Source organism: Sodiomyces alkalinus (assembly GCF_003711515.1).
Source record: "Sodiomyces alkalinus F11 unplaced genomic scaffold SODALscaffold_4, whole genome shotgun sequence".
Lineage (NCBI taxonomy): Eukaryota > Fungi > Ascomycota > Sordariomycetes > Glomerellales > Plectosphaerellaceae > Sodiomyces > Sodiomyces alkalinus.
The window spans coordinates 1,396,617-1,414,356 of NW_021167082.1; the positions used below are offsets into that span (position 1 = coordinate 1,396,617).

Sequence of the window (17,740 nt, forward strand, 5' to 3'; positions counted from 1 at the left end):
GCAACCACGTAACTGTTTAGGGGTTTAAAGTCGTAAAAGGTAGTCGCGGAAGCCATGTCTGCTTTGTTTCGGGTTTGGAGATGAAGATGGAGATGGCAAGGGGAGTCGTTTCGAGTCGAGGAGATTCGTGGTGTTGTCGTCGAGGAGGCGCAAAGCTGGACCGCGAAAGTCGTACGAGTACGAATAGAGGACGGACGGTGGATGTCGGAGACGATAAAGCAGCGAGGTTGAAATGGTTGAAATGAGGAGAGATAATGTCGGTCAAGAAAACATGTTGTGGTTAGGAATGAAGTGCTTCTTCCGAGTCGTGCGACGGGCATTGAGTAAGCAGATGGAGGGAAGCTGGTTTCACAAGACCGAAGTTCGGAGCTTGAGATCCATCCTATCCCTATCCTCGGGGGGGAGATGAAGCACGTCGCTTGGGCCACTTTGGCGGGGTCGCGTCGGAGCTTCACATGTGTTGCAAATTCGTGGCGAGACACTGTGCACTGGTCACCGATACAACTTTTGTCATGTCTTCATTTATTTTGGTAAGTACTGTAGACTTTTTGACACCGGTATCACACTGTGTAACCTCCCTGGTTACATCATTCTCAGTCGAAAGGTCAATATCGGGCAGGAGGGACTTACTTCGTACCTACCTAAGGTACCTAAGGTACCTCTGTCTGAAGACCTTGAGTTCTAGGTACGTACCTTACCTTATGGTAAAAGGTAAGGCAACTTGGATCGACTTGGATATAACCTCTCCCTTACCTATACCCACAAGCATGACATAATTCAGCCATGGATCCCTTGGCCCAAAGGAATATCATCATCGTCGGTGTGTGATCCTCCCATGAACTTGAGCTCCTCAACCTGCTGTCAAGACAAAGAAGACAAACATGCTGACCCCTTCTCTCTCATCTCTCTCTCCCACTTACTCGCTCAGGGGGCGGTATCATTGGCACCACCACGGCCTACTTCCTCTCCCGCCATCCCAAGTTTAATCCGGCCCTACATCGCATCACCATCCTCGAGGCCACATCCATCGCTGCCGGTGCTTCGGGGAAAGCAGGTGGTCTCCTCGCCCTCTGGGCCTACCCATCCTGCCTCGTGCCGCTTTCCTACCGTCTGCATGCTGAGTTGGCCCAAGAACACGGCGGTGCCACTCGCTGGGGTTACCGTAAGGTGAACTGCGGAAGCATCGACGTTACCGTCACGCGCGAGTCGCTACAAGCTCAGCAGCAACTGGCTCATGCCACCTCTTCTACCTCCATGGCCTCCTCTTCGACCACCACCGGCGCAACACCCAATGTCGCTCCAGGGACCTCGGAGGAAGAGAAAGACTGGGAGAAGTTACCTAAACAAGACGCAGCAGCCGAGCATCTCCTGACCGACTCTGTCCTCCCCCATGACCTGGACTGGGTAAACCGCGCCGTGGTGGACGCCTACCAAGACATGGGCGCGCCCGGCACCACCGAGACGGCCCAAGTCCACCCCTTCCACTTCACCACCTCCATGGCCGCGCTAGCCCAGGAGCGCGGTGTCCAGATCCTGACCCGCGCCAAGGTGACCAAGATCAACTCGTCCCCGTCGGGGGTCCGGAGCGTAGAGTACCTCAACCGCGACGACGACGACGACAACGACGACGACGACAACAACGACGACGACGACAACAACGACGACGGCAGTCACGGCGCCCACATCACCATCCCCGACGTGACCGACGTAATAGTCACCGCAGGGCCCTGGACCGGCCGCGTCCTCCCCAAATCCAAAGTCGAGGGCCTCCGCGCCCACAGCGTGGTCTACGAAGCCGACGTCTCCCCCCACGCCGTCTTCACCCGCGTGCTCCTCCCCGACGGCTACGTCCCTCCCCACCGCGCCTCCCGCGGCCGCCAGCAGCGGCGCAAGCACAAGCACAGCAGCCGCTTCGTCGACCCGGAGATCTACGCCCGCCCCTTCCGCGAGGTCTACGCCTGCGGCGAACCCGACCGCGCCGCCCCGCTCCCGGACACGGCGGATCGGGTCCGCGTCGACGATGGCGCCTGCGACGACCTCCTTGCCTATATTGCCACGTTTTCCCCCGCGCTCGCTGCTGCCCCGGTCAAGGCCCGTCAGGCTTGTTACCTCCCGCAACGCGAGGGGGGCCCGCTTATCGGCGCTACGTCTGTCCCTGGCCTTTGGGTCGCTGCTGGGCATACTTGCTGGGGTATCCAGAACGGGCCTGCGACGGGCAAGCTCATGTCTGAGTTTGTTTTTGATGGCAGGGCTGTCAGTTCGGATATTTCCGAGTTGGATCCGAGGCGGTATAGCAGGGTCTGATGGTCTGATGGTCTGATGGGGTGGCATAGGGTGAGGAGGGTGGGAGGGCTCGTTTGGTTTCAAAAGCGATTGAATTGTAGACTTTCTTCCATGTATCATTAGAGGGTGCAAAGCAAAGCTGGAATGCCGGTGTTTGTCTAGACCGGCTTTGTGCGTACGTACGCATTACCGTTATGACGAAGAATGGGTGAGTTTGGGGACCATGGAGCTTTGAAATGATGACCATCTGTTTCTCGAGTTTTGGCCATATCTGTCTCTATACTCGACTGATGGGAATGTTTGGCATCACACTTACGACATGAACATGAGAAATTAACCAGGTGAACTGGATTCTCAAAAGAACGCAAAAGGAGAAGAGGTCAAGATGTCAAGATGCACGAGTATGCTCACTGGTATGGTGTGGGACATCGTCATCCCCCCTTTTCACATCAATACATATTATGACGTTCATGACGATCAAGAAAAGTAGACTCTGCGTTCATACTTCTTCCTGCCTATAGAGAGTTCTCAATCTCCATAATCTCCTTTATCCCATCAGCAATATACCGGGTCCTCTCCTCATCGAGCCGCTTCAACGGGCGGCGGCCGTAGCCACCATAGCCGAAATAACTCTGGATAGCGCCCTTGGTACCGGGGACCGCAGCCTTGGTGAGGAACCAGTCCGCGCGGCTCAGCTCCTTCTGCAAAGCGATCGCCTCCTCCGTCTTCCCCTCGGCGTAGAGGTTCCACACGCGGGCGCACACGCGGGGCATGACGTTGGCCCCGCCGGCGATGATGCCGCTACCGCCGCTCGCCAGGGTCTGGACGGTGAAGTCGCACATGCCGCCAAACGCCATATACCCGGACCCTTGCGAACGCGGCGTCTTGGCGTCGGCGGCGAGGGCGACGCGGGTCAGCTTGCCGTTGTTGCCGCAGGTGAACTTGGTGCCGGCGATGTTGGGGTGGCGCGCCAACCGAACGAGAAGATCGCTGTCCATGTCGATGCCCGAGACGGCGCCGGGGTAGTTGTACAGGATCAGCGGGAGGGGGCTCGCGTCGGCCACGGCGGCAAAATAGTCGTGGATGGCCTCCTCGTCCATCTGGCTGCGGAAGTAGGACGGCGGGAGGATCAGGGCGTAGTCGGCCCCCGCGGCGGGGGCTAGCTGGCAGAGCTCGACGGTGCCGCGCACGCTGCCCTCGGTGGCGCCGATGATGACGGGGGTCTGGGGGAAGCCGGCGGCGTCGAGGGCCTCCCGCGTGGCTTTGGTGACGGCCAGCTTCTCCTCGCGCGTGCAGTGGGCGGCTTCGCCGTTGGAGCCCATGGTCACCAGCCCGACGAGACCAGCGCGGACGAGACGCTCCGAGTGCTTCTTGATGGTGGGGATGTCGAGGTCTTCGGTTTCGGGGTCGAAGAAGGTCATGGTTGGGGCGTAGACGCCGCAGGGGAGCGGCCGTCGGGTCGCTTGACCGTTCGAACCGTTCGAGGCTTGGGGCATGTTGAGGAGGCTTGCGAGGAGGAGAATGGAGATAGGATAGAGGGAGTAGAATGATCGGTCTATCACCGATCCCGGTGGGTAACTTGGAAAACAAAAAGAGTCTAGAAAAGAAGAGAAAGGGGAAATTAGGGTGCATTCCGGTATGCGGCATATAGAAAGTGTATTGTTGATGTAATACTTTTATACAAAAGGCAGACAAGTCACGAACAAGAGGCCTCGTGGAAACCATGACGGATTGGTGGTCACTGGTTACTGGACCGCGAGAAGAAGACCGATTCAAGATCCGGGGGCGGGGGTTCATTGAGAGGTGTGTGTACGTGTACGTGTGCGTATGTGGTGTATTGGCCTGGGGTCTAGTAAGAGGTCGTCGTGTGTGAATTAACCCGACTTACAGGTCGACAGAAGGCGAGATGAGTACGGATATGCGAAGGTGTACCAATGGGTAGATAGTAGATAGACCCATAGGCCTCTTCAGACCCAGCGGCTAGGGCACTTCGGTCAATGAGACAATTGCCGTGGGGAGGGACGAAGCACCCCTCTCTGTCTCTGTCCACTTGGGAGGACTCCATTGTGTTGATGGACGACAGACAGTACTGGTGGAGAAGGCAGGGGGGTGGTCGGGACTCGGTGTTCGGGTTAAATGCCGGCCTCATCGGATAGGGACTGCACATATTTTGAATTTTCCGACAGGTTCATTTCACCTCGCAAGATATGATTAAATAGCACACGGCCAGTAGGGTATAAGGAGGCGAGGTCATGTCGAAGCGGTTCGTTCCTCGAGATGGGAGACGTGGTAAGGGGTGGGAGAGGCGTTGCTGTGTTTCGTGTTTCGGTAATGGGGAAATCCAAGAGGTCAAGGCGAAAACCACAATATGTAAAGTGCGTTAAGTGGACCAAGAGGTAATTAATGTGCAAGGTTCAGAGTTGAACTCGAGGATTGTCTGAGGCTGGTTTAGGAGTTGGAGAGAAGAGGAAGAGGGAAGAATATGGGGAGAGGGAGGTTATGGAAGTGGAGAAATAGGAGGGGTGTTTTTCCACGAATCAGGTCAACTAAATAATGCCCGGTCACATAGGACGTGGGGGAACACTGCAGTAGCTCAATGGCGGGGCACAGGACATGGCGGGGGCGGGGGCGGGGGCAGGGGCGCGGTTACTGGGGGGTTCAAATCCAGGTACAACGTACTGTACCTCGCTCATCCTCATGACCTTCTTTCCTCTAACATCTCGGCTATCCTTAGAAGGTAGCTGCACTCCGTATTATCCCTCCAATGGCTTTTGCGCACCTCGCACCCCACGTTCGACGTGCATTTCCATAAGGTAAGGTACCTAAGGTAGAAAGAGACAGGTAGTACATACATACTCTGTATACCTTACGGTACATACCTACATTGAACCCCTCTACGTCACCCCCGCTGACTTCTACTTGGCCCCTCGTGTTCCGAAGCTCTCCTCTACGTTCCTCCGTCTCTCGATCGCTCCATCGTCAAGTTATCCCGACCTCGAGAACTTCAGCAAACTGTCCTGTGCTAAACCAGATCTCGGCCTCAGCTATCATAATCTCACCCCTCTCTCCTAATACGCTTCCTTTCCTTCTAACACTGGCCCCCTTCATCCTGTCTGATACACGATGGGCGAACCACTAAATGTGTTGATGGTATGTACCAGTCGAATCTACCAACTCCATCAGACCTAGGAATCTGGGAAGACGAGAACGGCGAACCAGGACTGACTGACTGACTGTTTTATGGCTAGATCGGCACGGGCGAGTATACCACCGGCTTCGTCGGTGGTGGCGCCTCCGGATCCGACAAGAAGGTCGGTGTTGTTGGTCTCTCGCTTTTCGACTTGAGGAGACGCGGCAAGGTCGCCAAACTGTCCATGGTTGGCACCAATGGCACCAAGTTTCCGGCCATTCGTGAGTAGCACTGCGTCTCTCCGTCTCTCTCATCTGCCTGTCCAACGCAATCTAACTAACCCCCACCCCAGGCGAGCACCTACACACGAACATCTCCCAGGTGTACAATAACCTCGACACCTCCTTCGACTCGTACCCAGCCAACGGCGTGAAGGACCCCGACGCCTACAAGACGGCCATCGACGCCCTCCAGCCGGGCGACGCCGTCACCATCTTCACCCCCGACACCACCCACTTCCCCATCGCCCTCTACGCCATCGAACGAGGCATCCACGTCCTCCTGACCAAGCCGGCCGTCAAGCTCCTCGAGCACCACAAGCAGCTCATCGCAGCCGCCGAGAAGAAGGGCGTGTACGTCTACGTAGAGCACCACAAGCGCTTCGACCCGGCCTACTCGGACGCCCGCTTCAAGGCCCAGAAGCTGGGCGACTTCAACTACTTCTACAGCTACATGTCGCAGCCCAAGTCGCAGCTCGAGACCTTCAAGGCCTGGGCCGGCGTCGACTCGGACATCTCCTACTACCTCAACAGCCACCACGTCGACATTTGCGACTCCATGGTCGCCCCGCTCGGCTACCGGCCTGTCGGCGTCACCGCCTCGGCCTCCAAGGGCGTCGCTGCGGGGTTGGGCTGCGACCCGGCCACCGAGGACACCATCACGCTGCTCGTCCGCTGGGAGAGGCGCGACGACCCCACCAAGAGCGCCACCGCCGTCTACACCGCCTCGTGGACCGCCCCGCAGCGCGCCGGCGTGCACTCGAACCAGTACTTCCACTACCTCGCCCGCGACGGCGAGGTCCGCGTCGACCAGGCCAAGCGGGGGTACGATGTCGCCGACGACGCGGTCGGCCAGCTCATGTGGTACAACCCGTTCTACATGCGCTACGCCCCGGACGACGATGGCAACTTTAATGGCCAGACCGGCTACGGCTACATCTCCATCGAGAAGTTCGTGGACGGTTGTAGGCAGGTCAATGCCGGTGCGCTTCGCCCCGCTGACCTGGACGCCAAGGGTCTGCCGACCCTGCGCAACACTGTCGCTACCACCGCCATTCTCGAGGCCGGGCGGCGGAGCATTGATGAGGGGAGGGAGGTGCGTATTGTCGAGGAGAATGGCCTTTTCAGTCTCGTGTAGTGTATAGTACGTGTCAAACGGATAGTGAACCATAACGAAGCAAGTCTCGTGAGCTCGTGAGCTTCGAGTATGGAGTACTGTATGTAGTGGCTTTGTGCGTCCCATATGTCCCTGAAGTGAAGGGGCAACTTGCCCATCAATACTTTGGCTTCTCGACAGGGTTTAACTGGCAACTAGCAATTGGTGATGAGGAAAAAAAAAAAAAAAACCACAACACATCACCACCCAGCCTTCAACCGCTCGGCAAAGAACTTCATAATGGGAAACATCTCCACCCTGTCCCGTGGCATTGCCACCTCCCTCGGCCACCTCACCACCTCGACCTGTGCAAACTCCTCCCGCACAGCATCGGACTCTTCCTCGTCAAGCTGACACACCAACACCGGTGTGCGGGACTTGGTCCGACTACTCGACCCCATGCTCGGGACCAGAGAAGGTGGTAGCGGCCCACCAATCGACACGACGCCCTTGAATTTCCGCCCTTTCTCATTTTTCTTTTCCTTGTCCTTGTCCTTGTCCTCGTCCTCGTCCTCGTCCTTCCCCGCCGAGGCGGCCCCCGTGCTCGCACTCACGTCCACCACACGGGGCCCAGCCCGCAACGCAGCCGCCAGCCCCAGCGCCAGCGAACCCCCCTGGCCGAACCCAAAGAGCATGACATCATCCGTGGTCCAGCCGCACCTCTCGAGGAGGACATGCCGCACCAGCCGGTCCAGAACCACGTCTCTTGCCCGCGTGAACCCCGGGTCCGGGTCGAGCTCGTCGGTGGATGGGTCGACTTTGATGTCGTCGCCCCAGTGGAAATAATGGCCGCCGTCGCCGCCGCCGCCGCTGCCGCTGCCGCTACCGGTCGCCATGCCCGGCTCGGTTCCCAGGAGAGCGGCGGGCAGGGGACTGGTTCCGCGGACGGAGATGCAGAGGACACCGGGGAGGGACATGTTCTTCGCGAAGGACGCGAAGGGGGTTTCGGAGTCGCCTAGGCCATGGAAGAGGATGAGGAAGGAGGTGGTTAGTTCGGCGGGTTGTGGCCAGGTGAGGGTGAGGGGGAGGATGGAGGAGAGGGAGGTGAAGTCTGCTTCGGTTGGGACGCGGGCTGGCATGATTTCGGCTTTTTATTTTCTTGTTTTCAGTGATGCGAGATGAGAAATCATGGAAAAGTCGTGAGAAGTCGTGAGAAGTCATGAGAAGTCAAGTCGATGACTTGTGATGTGGATGGAGCTCACAACAGTGAAAAGAACATGTGATGTTGATTACGAATCATAATACGAATACGAAGTACACCGTGTTTGGAAGGGCAGGTGGAAACGGCCGTTGACATCCGACAGTTAGTACCGTAGTCTACCCATTTTTAGACGTCTCGGTCAGGGGTCTCAGATCTTCACTCTTCACAACTTCACAGCCCCCCATCTCCGCCTCCTCACCCCACAACCTTAGGAAACCGCCTCTCCCATCGGATCACGGCAGGCTGATTAGGTCGTGAGAACAGAGAAGAATAATCCGTCGGCGGCACCCACGACTTGCCATCGAGCGTGCCGAACCGGAAATTCCGCACCAACGTCGCAACAATCGTGCAAAGGTTGACGTACGCGAACTTCTCCCCGATACACCGGTGCCGCCCGGCGCCGAACGGGAGATACGGGCTCTTGGTGCCCTTGGACGTGATCCCGTACCCATAGTCCACCAGATCCTCCGCGGCGTCCTCGCCCTCCTCCTCCTCCCCCCCCTCCTCGTCGCCCCCCGGCTTCGCATCCCAGCGGTGCGGATCCCACGTCTCCGCGTCCGGGAAGTAACCCGCATCCATGTGCGTCACGATGGGGGCCGCCACCAGCACCTTATCCGGCGTGACGACATAATCCGTCCCGGGCACCGGCATCGGGTTCTTCACCTTGCGCATGATGGTGTGGATCGACGAGTTGACCCGCAGCGTCTCCCGGACCACGTTTTGCAGCAACGGCAGCTTGTCGATGTCCTCGTACCGCAGCTGTGGGATTTCTTCTTTGTTTCCGTCGTGGCGGCCGCCCAGGTTCATCGCCTGCTCCCGGTACACCTCCTCCGCGATATCCGGCCGCGACGCCAACCGCAGCATGATCCACGCGCTCGACGACGCGGAGCTATGCTGCCCCGCCATCAACAACGTGATCATCATGTGCGCGATTTCCTTGTCCGGCACCGGCCGTCCGTCCTTGTAGGTACACCGCATCAGGTTCCAGATCATGTCGGGCTCCTCCCCTTCTTCGCGCATGCCGTTCGCCCGCCGCCGCCGGATGATGTCCGTGTACACGGCGCGCATCTTGGCGTGGGCGGCGTCGCGCCGACGATTCTGCGGCAGCGGCGCCCACGGCATGACGAAGTTGATGGGCCGGAACCCGCCGTCCAGGTCGTGGTACAGGTCGGCGAACTCGGTCGTCAGCTTGGCGCGGACCTCGGCGCCCTGGAGCGCCCTTGCGGCGGTGAAGAGGGTGATTTGCGCCATGGCGGCCGTGATGTCGACCGTACCGCTACGCGCTTCTTCGCCTTGCTGCCCGAAGGCCGGCGCCGAGGCGATGTAGCCGAGCACTTCCTCCTCGATGAGCTGCACGTGCGACGCGAGGGCGGCCTGGGTGAGGCCGAACTTGATGAACTTTTTCTGTTCCATGAGCTTCGCGTTGGGGCAGTCGTAGACGACGTCGCTGCCGAAGACGGGGGTGGTGAGGGGCGAGTAGATCTCCTCGGCGTTGACGTCCTTGAGCTTGCCGTTGAGGATGAACTCGTTGCCCCCGATGCCGAGGTAGACTGTCATTTTTCGGCCGAAGAGGATGAAGGTGAAGATGTCGCCGTGCTGTTATGGGGGGAAGGAAGTTAGCGACGAGCTCATTTCCAGGGGGTGGAAGAGGTAAGGTATTCGCGAAGGGGGGAAGGGGGACGTCGTTTACCTTTTCACGACGCCGGACATAGAATCGAAATGGGTCCATGCCGTACGACACGGCGTTTCCGACAAAAGGGATCCAGTGGAAGACAAGAGGAGGCTCCGTCTTTGGACGTGGGAGACACTGTCGGAGGACGTTGAGGAAGATGGCAACGAGCAGGAGTCCTGCGGTGTAGACCGGAACCTGAACGAGCCATCCTCCGCTCTTCGGCCAGGGCAACAAAGAGGTCAGGAGGAGATTCATCGCGACAGTCGGCAGATCAGAAGATTGGGAGAGCAAACTAAGGGAAGAGATATCGGGTCTTTCCAGGCGAAGACGATGAAACTGGATCTCGCTGGCGAGTTGATCATGGAAGTCGATGTAAAGACGAGCAGAGGAGACACGTTAAATACCCAGAACAATCAAGTCCTACAGAGGACCAAAAGAAGAACAAGAAAATAACTGAATATAAAATCGAGCTATACATGGGAAGTATCAAGGGGTTACAGTTGCAGAACAGGCACAAGCGTTGATACCTACCTGTAGTAACGTTTGTCGTTCGTATTCGTATTGAGTGTACGGAGTACCAGGGTACTTCCCAGGCCCACGTCTCCGGGTCGGGGCTGGGAGATATCCACGTAGGGTCTGCTCGTATTCGCTTTCAATCTTTGCGTTTCACTTACAGGAGCCTCCAGTTCGTTCTTCTATTTTATTTTATTTTATTTTATTTCATCTTTTTAATTTCGTTATTGTTTTCACAAACACAGGCAATAGGGGGCTGGCGGCTTAGGGGCTGTTAATACGTCGATACATACGTCGGTACTTCTGAGGGGTTTCATCAAAGTCCAGGGGTCAAAAGGGGGGACATGAGGTAGATCGAGAATATATACTTACATATGCGTCTTATTCTCTGATATATTGAATGCCATGTTCCTTATGGGGAAACGCGCAAAATAAAGACCAAGAGTCTACAAGTGTCCATAGGCAAGTCGCACGAATATTCTAGTACATCTATTCTAAGCGTCTACCTTAGGTATGTAACAAAGCTCTGTGTAGCCACCGCTAGCCACTTCTACCTTACACCCTCCGTTTCCTCTGCACCAGATGCTCATCCGCCTCCTCCTCCTCCCTCCTTACCCGGACCTTGCTCGGCCCGGGCGGCATCTCAACCCACCCGCCCTCGGCATTCCACACACCAGCCCGGGTATAATCCCACGTCCTACTCCCCTCCATGTACCCAAATCGGAAGTACTCATTGAGACGGAGCTCCGGGTCCCGCGTCCAAACAAAGCTGCGCTGCCGGTCCAACAGCGACACGTCGTCGCCATCGTCGTCGTAGTAGCCGCGGAACCGCTCCACGTCGTTCACCAGAACGCTGATTCCGTCGTAGCGGGGCGCATGCGGGGCCGCCCAGGTCAGGTTGATGGTCCAGAGCGCGTGGCCCAGGTCGATGACGGGCGGCAGGACGACGGGCAGGGGCGAGTTGTGCTGGGCGTCCCCCTGCAGGGCGGCGGGGGTCTGCAGGACGGGGTCGAACCCCCAGCGGGCGATGCCGTTGATGAAGAGGCCGATGAGCAGGCCCTGGTAGAGCAGGGACGGGCGCGTCTGCATGCTGGTGCCCGGCAGCAGGAGCAGGGCGAGGATGTAGTGGTGGATGCGCAGCTCGAGGCCGGGCAGGGCGATGGCGATGACGATGCCGAGGAGGAAGAGGCCGTAGAGTTGGAGGTGGCTCAGAAAACGACCCTCTTGCTGGAAGAACCAGGCTTGGACGACGACGATGCAGAAGAGGACGATGACGATGACGGCGAGGGCGGCTTGGGCGCCGGGCTGCTGGTTGAGGTCGTGGGCGGTCAGCCGGGAGATGGGGATGAAGTCGAGGGTGTAATTGGTCAGGGCGCCCACCCAGCAGGCGCCGAGCCAGAGGACCGTCTTCTCGACCTGGGCCGTCAGGCCACGGCGGAGGGTGCGGCGCACGCCCATCTTGTCGTACATGACCCAGGCGCAGAACATGGCGGGCAGGAACCGACCCAGGACGGTGGACACGAGGCCCGGGATCGAGTTGTGCTGGGGCTGGTCGGAGGCCATGCCGACGTGCCAGAAGATGGCGACGAAGCTGGCGAAGAAGAAGAGGGCGGAAGACGAGGTGAAGAGGGAGAGGACGGAGGAGAAGACCACGGAGACGGCGAGCAGGTCCCAGCGCATGTCGCGCGCGCGGCAGGACACGTCGGGCTCGAAGGTGAAGGAGAGCGGGAAATGCGAATCGAACGAGATGCTGTCGATGCCGTTGCGGCTCGAGCCGACGTAGCCTTCGTGTTGGCCGACGAGGCGGACGACGCCGCAGCCACCCTCGGTGTTGGACACGACGCCGGCGTGGATGGCGGCCGGGCAGATGAAGGAGTCGCCCCTGTACACGGGCATACCACTGGCGTCGTCGTCGTCGTCGTCGTCGTCGTCGTTACTACCGGGACCGCCGATGACAAAGGGCTGGTAGATAATCTCCTGGTCTCCCACAGCGCGGGGGTTGAGCACACGGTGATCCCGACAGCTGGCAGCGCAACGAAAGGCGAAACCGCTGCCGTTGAAGGGCCGGCAGTCGTTCCCATGCAGGCCGCAACGGTTCCCGGCAGCCCAGTAGGTGGCGCCGCAGCCAATGTCGCGCGGTTCCCCCCATCCGGCCACGTCGGAAGCGAAGGTCTCCTCTCGTTTGACCAGGGCGAAGGTGACGATCCAGACGGCGAGGTAGATAAAGACGAGGGCGAAGCGCTGACGCCGCCTGGGGACGAACTTGTCTACGAGCCAGAGGGGGGATTGCTGAACGCGCGGGAAGAAGGGCTCGATCTTCCACTGCTTCGGGTGGGGGGGGCCTTTCGCCCAGCGCGAGGCGGCCTTGGACAAGCGACGGATGGGGTAGGGGACCCATTTCCACCGTTTCGACGGGCCCTGGCCTTCGTTATCGTTCTGGTCCTGCATGAAGCGTGGCGTCGAAGCAAAGGAGTTCTCAAGTTCAAGCTGATCACCTCGGGTTCTGTCCCTGTCGTCGTCCAGCGTGTCGTCCGGATGTTGGAGTTCGGTGGGGGTTGCGAGTGGTGTTTTCTTTGGGAGGGCATCGGCAGGCCTTTCGGCCGCTTCTTGTCGTCGTTCCATGTCGGTCAAAAGGGGAGTGATTTCGACATTGCGGTCCTCATTCACCATGCTACCGGAGGGGAGGTATAGATTGAGGAAGAAGAAGAAGAAGAGGAGGAGGAAGATTGGGCAAAGGAGATGGAAGAAGAGGGAGTGGAGGACAATCTGCAGGGTTCCTTGACGGGCGGGGAGGCTTAGGGGATTAGGGGACGATGAGGCTGTGCCAAGGACTGCTGTCAGCAAGGATCCTGGGCCTGATTGAGGGGGGCCATGTCGGATCAAATCCCTGGGCTTACCGAAGGGAGAATATGCAGGCAAATCTCTCTTAACGGTAGTGTAAAGAAAGGTACGTTGTACAGCAAGATGTAGGATACAGACTAAACATGTGTAGGAGATGCAAAAAGAATGTATATTCGGACATGAAGAGCCAAAGACGGATTGATTGCCCAAGCCAGGTAGATGAGCGAGAGACAAAAGTGAGGGCGTAGAGATGAAAATGTCCGTAAACATCCACCGAGACAATGGAAGGGGGGGGCGCTTAATAACAACCCCAGTGTCCTCGTGCATATCTCGTTCTGGCCGGGGGTCTGTGCTAATGTACAAACGTAGGGAGTACACTACTTCGGACGAAGCACTTTGTCCTGTGGATGTCATGTACTAGAAGTTCCTTAGATATGATTGGAGACTGCATTGTGTTTGTTGTTTTACCTATTGGGAGGAAGCTGCGACGGGGCCGAATCCTTCCCTCTTGGCGGTTTATGGTCTCTGTTCGAATGGACGAAGTATTTTCGTCGGTTGTGTTGTGGAAGGGACGTTGTCAAGCCACATACCTACCTTAACCACACTTTAATGAGAGAGCTTATGTACTGGGTACTCGGTACTCGGTACTCGGCGATTCTCCGTGCGTCTGTTTGACTCGTGTGTGGCTGTCCAAGGGCTTATGGGTTCTGAATCCGTTTATAACTTAATTTCATATTATCTTCATAACATCGTCGTCATCATCACCAGGCAATTCCCACGTTGTCCCCCAAATCCAATGTGGAAGACGCATTTATTCCTCGCGTACATTACCATAACTTATTATGAGGTTGAACGGGACCTGCACGTAGAACATAGCCTGTCTCACAGTGAAACCAACCAAGGTAGCTACGGCTACGGATGGTCTTCGCTTCCCCAGGTACGGTCGGTCGTAGGGCTGAGGATCTGGCACATGATTCTCATCAATCGGCCAACTCAGGGGTACCCGTAGTGCGCCACCTCACGTTGGGTGTACGAATGTAGAATACCTTGGGTAGGTCGTCGTGAGACTTGGTTGATATCAGTATCTGTACTTCTGATTATGTACGGAGCCCGAGTCCGTCGTACCTACCTATTTTTAACATATAATTAAGGTATTATAGGTACCAGCATGGATTACTATGGGTCACGCACGGACTAAAACGGAGTTTTAGTGTTCCTCTACCTAGGTACCTACCTTAGGTACCTTAATAAGGTAGCCGTACTAATAAGTACTCTGTACACGTGACGGTGGATTTGGCAGGTTTGAGAAAACGGAAACGGCCTCCTTTCCCCTCATATCGTCGTCGATCATGATTCAAAGTTTGCCCACACGAAGACATCTCATAAACCCAAGAGTTAAACCGCAGTGCCCTGTCACCTCACCGTCATATTCCCCATGTTAAATAGCATCTTCAAACCATTCTAGACGCTTTGTACTACGACCACAAAGGAACAACCCCGGCCGCGGCTCGCCATAACAAATTTTCGTATCAACAATTTTTCACTCTTCCGGTTCGAGGACCATGTCACCATGACCGATGCGCCAGACCCTTCCATCGAGTCACAGGAGGACATGCCGTTCCGAGTACTCAAAGACGCCTTGACAGATGGCCTGGCAGCACGCCTCGGCAGGCTCTCCCTGCCCAGGCGCCGTCCCATCGAGACCCCCAACTTCATCGCAGTCGCTTCAAGAGGCGTCGTCCCTCACCTCACCCCTGACAACATAACGAGGCATACCTCCTTTGGGGGCGCTCACATGGCTCTCGAAGACTGTGAGTCTAGTCTCCCGTGCCCTCTGCCATCCCTCGCCCTCGCCCTCGCCCTCGCTTCGTCTCTAGTGGACTTGGACTCATCACTCACCCCTCCCTTCAATTTCATTCAGTCTTAGACAAGAAGGAGCCCGCCATCCTCAACGTGCCGCCATCCCAGTCCAAGGTCCTACACAGCTTTACCGCCTTCCCGCAACACCTAGCCACCGTACTAGGCCCTCGCCGCTGCCCCCCCGTCAGGACACCTTCCGGCAACGGCAGCAAATCCCTCACCATATGGACTTCCAACGGCGGCGCCTCCCTCACCATCGCCGAATACGCCACCTACGTCGAAAAGCTACAACCGGACATCGCCGTGGGTCCAGCCGACCTGTTCCACACGAGTCCCACGCCGTCCAAGAAGCTCGTCCGCATGGCCGAGCGGACCGAAGACTGGATGGACCAGTTCCTCCTCGACGGCCACGGCCGCCCCGACCGGCTGCGCGACGCCGACGTCGCCATCTTCGCCCCCGTCCTGAGCGCCCCTTACCCCATACAATGGCAGTACCTCAACTCCCTCGCCGAGGACCACGCGGGGCACCTGTCCGGTCTCGCCTTGTACGGCGTCGACATCCTGCCCGAGGTGACGGAGAACCACGAGTCCCTCGTGCCGTTGGCGCGCCTATCTATGCAACTCCCGCCATCGCCCCAAGACGTCTTGGCCCAGGTCGCGGCCGGTATTGACGTCTGCACGATCCCATTCGTCAACAGCGCATCGGATGCTGGGGTGGCTCTCGCGTTCCAGTTCCCTCCTCCCGTTGCAGGTGTGGCGGGCGATCTGCAGGGACCTGGGGTGACCGCCGCTACCGCTACGCCCCGCCCTCTCGGCATCGACATGTGGTCGCCCGACCATGTCACCTCGCCGAGCCCCTTCGTGGAAGGGTGCCCGTGCTACGCTTGCACCAAACATCACCGGGCCTACGTCCACCATCTGCTCCGGGCCCACGAGATGCTGGCCTGGACCCTGCTGCAGATCCACAACCACCACGTGCTGAGCGCCTTCTTCGAGTCGATCCGCTGCGTCCTAGAGACGGCGCCGGGTGCGGCCTTTCGAGAATACGTCCGCAGCTTCGCAGACACCTACGAGTCCGAGATACCCTTGGGGACCGGTACGCGGCCGAGGGTGCGGGGTTATCATTTTAAGAGCGAGGGCGGCGAGGGCAAGGCCAACACGCCCAGGTGGGAGAAGTACGACGGCGCCACGGCGGAGGGAAGCATGCCATGTTCAGAAAACGCACAGTTGACAACGGCGAGTAACGCCCACAACCAAACTGAGAACGGCGGAGACGAGCACGAGGGCCAGTGGCATGCGACATTGGGCTGCCACAGCGACGCACAGCAAGGGAGCACGAAATGAGCCTGGTATTCCATACGTACGTCGTACACGAAGAGCATCTCCCTCCTTCCCCGTGTCAAATACCACCCATTGACGAATCATGCCCGAGACGTGTTCTGCCCAAGAAGCTGCCGCGACGGATGGGGCCTCTCGGGTCTCAAAATTATGGAGGGGGAGTTCCTTCGACACCTTCGACATCGCCCTCCCGCTCCCCCTTATTCGTCATTCTGGTCCCTGTCCTGTGCCTGTCCCTGTCTCACGTCTCACGTCTCACGTTCCCACATCACATGTGATTATAATAAATATAATGATCGCCCTGTTTCTCCCTCAGACGCGGCCTGCTTGTCGCTGGTTTTTCGCGTCGCCCTCGGCTGCCCTTCCTAAGCCGATCCGCCCGCCCATCCTTCCAGGCTTCCCCACCCTCTTTTCTTTTCTTTTCTCTTCTAGATCACCGCCGCTCGTCTCATCGGCCACAGGAGCATCAACGGCAAGTATCAGACCAAGCTCAAGCTCGACGAGTTCCCCGTCATCGGTCACCAGACGACGCACTCCATCGACACCTTCATTACCGACTCTGCCAACTCTGCTTCGGCCTTGTACAGCGGGCACAAGAGCACGGTCAACGCCATGGGGGTGAGTTTGGGACAAGTCGAAAATGGAGCTGAGAAGGCGGTTCCTTGAACTAAGAAAACGCTTTCCAAAGCGTCTATGCCGACTCTTCCCCTGATGTCTTTGAAGGGCCTCGGCATCTTTTCCCGGAGCAACCTGCCCACCTGGCTTGACCGCAACGTCTACACCGAGAACCTCCGGGGCCTCTCCAACGACCCGGCGGGCTTCGGCGCGCACCCGGACATCCGCGAGGACTTCCAGGTCAGGGAGAATGCCGCGCGCGTGCCGGCGGTCCGCGGACCGGGCGACTACGGCCACGTGGCTAACCCGGGCCAGGCGGTCGACGGGTTCGTCACCAACGGCACCATCCCGACCAGCGAGTCCCAGGGCGTCCATTCCCTGACGGACGTCATGGTCTACGCGATGGGACCGTGCCAGGAGATCTTCGGGGGCACGTACGACAACACGGATGTGTTTTATGAGATGGCTACCTGCTTTGGTCTCGGTCAGCCCAAGAATGCCACGCCCGTTGGTTGATGGGGTTTTAACGAGCAATTATAGAGTGGTTTGCTCGACTGTGTGATATCAAACTTCACTCGAGTGGCACTGGGTGTTGTGAGACTCGACCAATCTGATCCCCTGTAAGAGCGTCCTGGACAGCGAGTTGCATGCTCAGTGGGAAGTCGTGGATGCTTTCTTCCTCGGCAAATCAAGGCCAGGTCAGTCAATGCCCAACAATGCCGAAGCAAAGTACACGGAATCAGGTCGCCCGCCTTAACCGGTCAAGGATGGCCTCAACCTCAGTCTCGCGGTCACGCACGAGCTTGAGGATGCCGAAAACGAACCCGGCCCCCCCGGGACGCGTCGAGCCCCC

General features: G+C 58.0%; 10 protein-coding genes across 10 annotated transcripts in view; 4 read left to right on the forward strand and 6 right to left on the reverse strand.

Moving 5' to 3' along the window:
- The window catches only part of SODALDRAFT_323676 (glutathione peroxidase), a gene marked incomplete at both ends in the record, with an annotated part of 602 nt that extends 546 nt beyond the window's left edge, over positions 1 to 56 (reverse strand). The window contains one exon of the mRNA XM_028609821.1: positions 14 to 56. Within this exon, the coding sequence (XP_028467069.1) occupies positions 14 to 56 (43 nt within the window). The remainder of the gene's footprint in view (positions 1 to 13) is intronic.
- Positions 57 to 742: 686 nt separating this feature from the next.
- Positions 743 to 2,712, forward strand: SODALDRAFT_332705 (FAD dependent oxidoreductase). Its single transcript, XM_028611785.1, has 2 exons — positions 743 to 820; positions 929 to 2,712. Exons 1-2 carry the CDS (start codon positions 784 to 786, stop codon positions 2,302 to 2,304), a joined length of 1,413 nt encoding a protein of 470 aa, XP_028467070.1. The 5' UTR covers positions 743 to 783; the 3' UTR covers positions 2,305 to 2,712.
- Positions 2,713 to 2,798: 86 nt separating this feature from the next.
- SODALDRAFT_275844 (dihydrodipicolinate synthase) lies at positions 2,799 to 3,779 on the reverse strand (the record flags this gene model as incomplete). Its single annotated transcript, XM_028607993.1, has 1 exon — positions 2,799 to 3,779. One exon carries the CDS (start codon positions 3,777 to 3,779, stop codon positions 2,799 to 2,801), a length of 981 nt encoding a protein of 326 aa, XP_028467071.1.
- Positions 3,780 to 5,083: 1,304 nt separating this feature from the next.
- Positions 5,084 to 7,207, forward strand: SODALDRAFT_310639 (D-galacturonic acid reductase). Its single transcript, XM_028609144.1, has 4 exons — positions 5,084 to 5,096; positions 5,206 to 5,433; positions 5,532 to 5,694; positions 5,766 to 7,207. The coding sequence occupies exons 2-4, from the start codon at positions 5,407 to 5,409 to the stop codon at positions 6,827 to 6,829; spliced, it is 1,254 nt and encodes a 417-aa protein (XP_028467072.1). The 5' UTR covers positions 5,084 to 5,096; positions 5,206 to 5,406; the 3' UTR covers positions 6,830 to 7,207.
- Positions 6,869 to 8,027, reverse strand: SODALDRAFT_332710 (hypothetical protein). The gene has a single exon (XM_028611786.1). It carries the CDS (start codon positions 7,924 to 7,926, stop codon positions 7,048 to 7,050), a length of 879 nt encoding a protein of 292 aa, XP_028467073.1. The 5' UTR covers positions 7,927 to 8,027; the 3' UTR covers positions 6,869 to 7,047.
- Positions 8,028 to 8,068: 41 nt separating this feature from the next.
- Positions 8,069 to 10,150, reverse strand: SODALDRAFT_344220 (cytochrome P450). The gene is made up of 2 exons (XM_028613151.1): positions 9,739 to 10,150; positions 8,069 to 9,644 (listed from the first exon to the last, which is right to left on the reverse strand). Exons 1-2 carry the CDS (start codon positions 9,973 to 9,975, stop codon positions 8,244 to 8,246), a joined length of 1,638 nt encoding a protein of 545 aa, XP_028467074.1. The 5' UTR covers positions 9,976 to 10,150; the 3' UTR covers positions 8,069 to 8,243.
- Positions 10,151 to 10,550: 400 nt separating this feature from the next.
- On the reverse strand, positions 10,551 to 13,242 carry SODALDRAFT_332711 (hypothetical protein). The gene has a single exon (XM_028611787.1). It carries the CDS (start codon positions 12,901 to 12,903, stop codon positions 10,789 to 10,791), a length of 2,115 nt encoding a protein of 704 aa, XP_028467075.1. The 5' UTR covers positions 12,904 to 13,242; the 3' UTR covers positions 10,551 to 10,788.
- Positions 13,243 to 14,686: 1,444 nt separating this feature from the next.
- Positions 14,687 to 16,278, forward strand: SODALDRAFT_339670 (tRNA-guanine transglycosylase; the record flags this gene model as incomplete). Its single annotated transcript, XM_028612876.1, has 3 exons — positions 14,687 to 14,885; positions 14,996 to 16,117; positions 16,151 to 16,278. The coding sequence occupies 3 exons, from the start codon at positions 14,687 to 14,689 to the stop codon at positions 16,276 to 16,278; spliced, it is 1,449 nt and encodes a 482-aa protein (XP_028467076.1).
- A 79-nt stretch (positions 16,279 to 16,357) lies between these two features.
- SODALDRAFT_359149 (hypothetical protein) lies at positions 16,358 to 17,511 on the forward strand (the record flags this gene model as incomplete). The annotated part of the gene is made up of 4 exons (XM_028614155.1): positions 16,358 to 16,546; positions 16,705 to 16,890; positions 16,996 to 17,398; positions 17,468 to 17,511. The coding sequence occupies 4 exons, from the start codon at positions 16,358 to 16,360 to the stop codon at positions 17,509 to 17,511; spliced, it is 822 nt and encodes a 273-aa protein (XP_028467077.1).
- Positions 17,512 to 17,538: 27 nt separating this feature from the next.
- Positions 17,539 to 17,740, reverse strand: part of SODALDRAFT_359150 (hypothetical protein) — a gene marked incomplete at both ends in the record, with an annotated part of 628 nt that continues 426 nt past the window's right edge. Inside the window, 2 exons of the mRNA XM_028614156.1 lie at positions 17,539 to 17,566; positions 17,646 to 17,689. Coding sequence (XP_028467078.1) covers positions 17,539 to 17,566; positions 17,646 to 17,689 — 72 coding nt within the window. The remainder of the gene's footprint in view (positions 17,567 to 17,645; positions 17,690 to 17,740) is intronic.

Excerpts from the sequence above, each read along its gene's own strand:
- SODALDRAFT_332705 (XM_028611785.1), top strand. The coding sequence starts at position 784 with ATGGATCCCTTGGCCCAAAGGAATATCATCATCGTCG. Across the intron at positions 821-928 it reads AAGGAATATCATCATCGTCG|GGGGCGGTATCATTGGCACC; the intron begins GTGTGTGATCCT and ends TTACTCGCTCAG.
- SODALDRAFT_310639 (XM_028609144.1), top strand. The coding sequence starts at position 5,407 with ATGGGCGAACCACTAAATGTGTTGATG. Across the intron at positions 5,434-5,531 it reads AACCACTAAATGTGTTGATG|ATCGGCACGGGCGAGTATAC; the intron begins GTATGTACCAGT and ends TTTTATGGCTAG. Across the intron at positions 5,695-5,765 it reads CACCAAGTTTCCGGCCATTC|GCGAGCACCTACACACGAAC; the intron begins GTGAGTAGCACT and ends CCCCCACCCCAG.
- SODALDRAFT_332711 (XM_028611787.1), bottom strand. The coding sequence starts at position 12,903 with ATGGTGAATGAGGACCGCAATGTCGAAATCACTCCCCTTTTGACCGAC.
- SODALDRAFT_344220 (XM_028613151.1), bottom strand. The coding sequence starts at position 9,975 with ATGAATCTCCTCCTGACCTCTTTGTTGCCCTGGCCGAAGAGCGGAGGA. Across the intron at positions 9,645-9,738 it reads ATGTCCGGCGTCGTGAAAAG|CACGGCGACATCTTCACCTT; the intron begins GTAAACGACGTC and ends CCCCCATAACAG.
- SODALDRAFT_332710 (XM_028611786.1), bottom strand. The coding sequence starts at position 7,926 with ATGCCAGCCCGCGTCCCAACCGAAGCAGACTTCACCTCCCTCTCCTCC.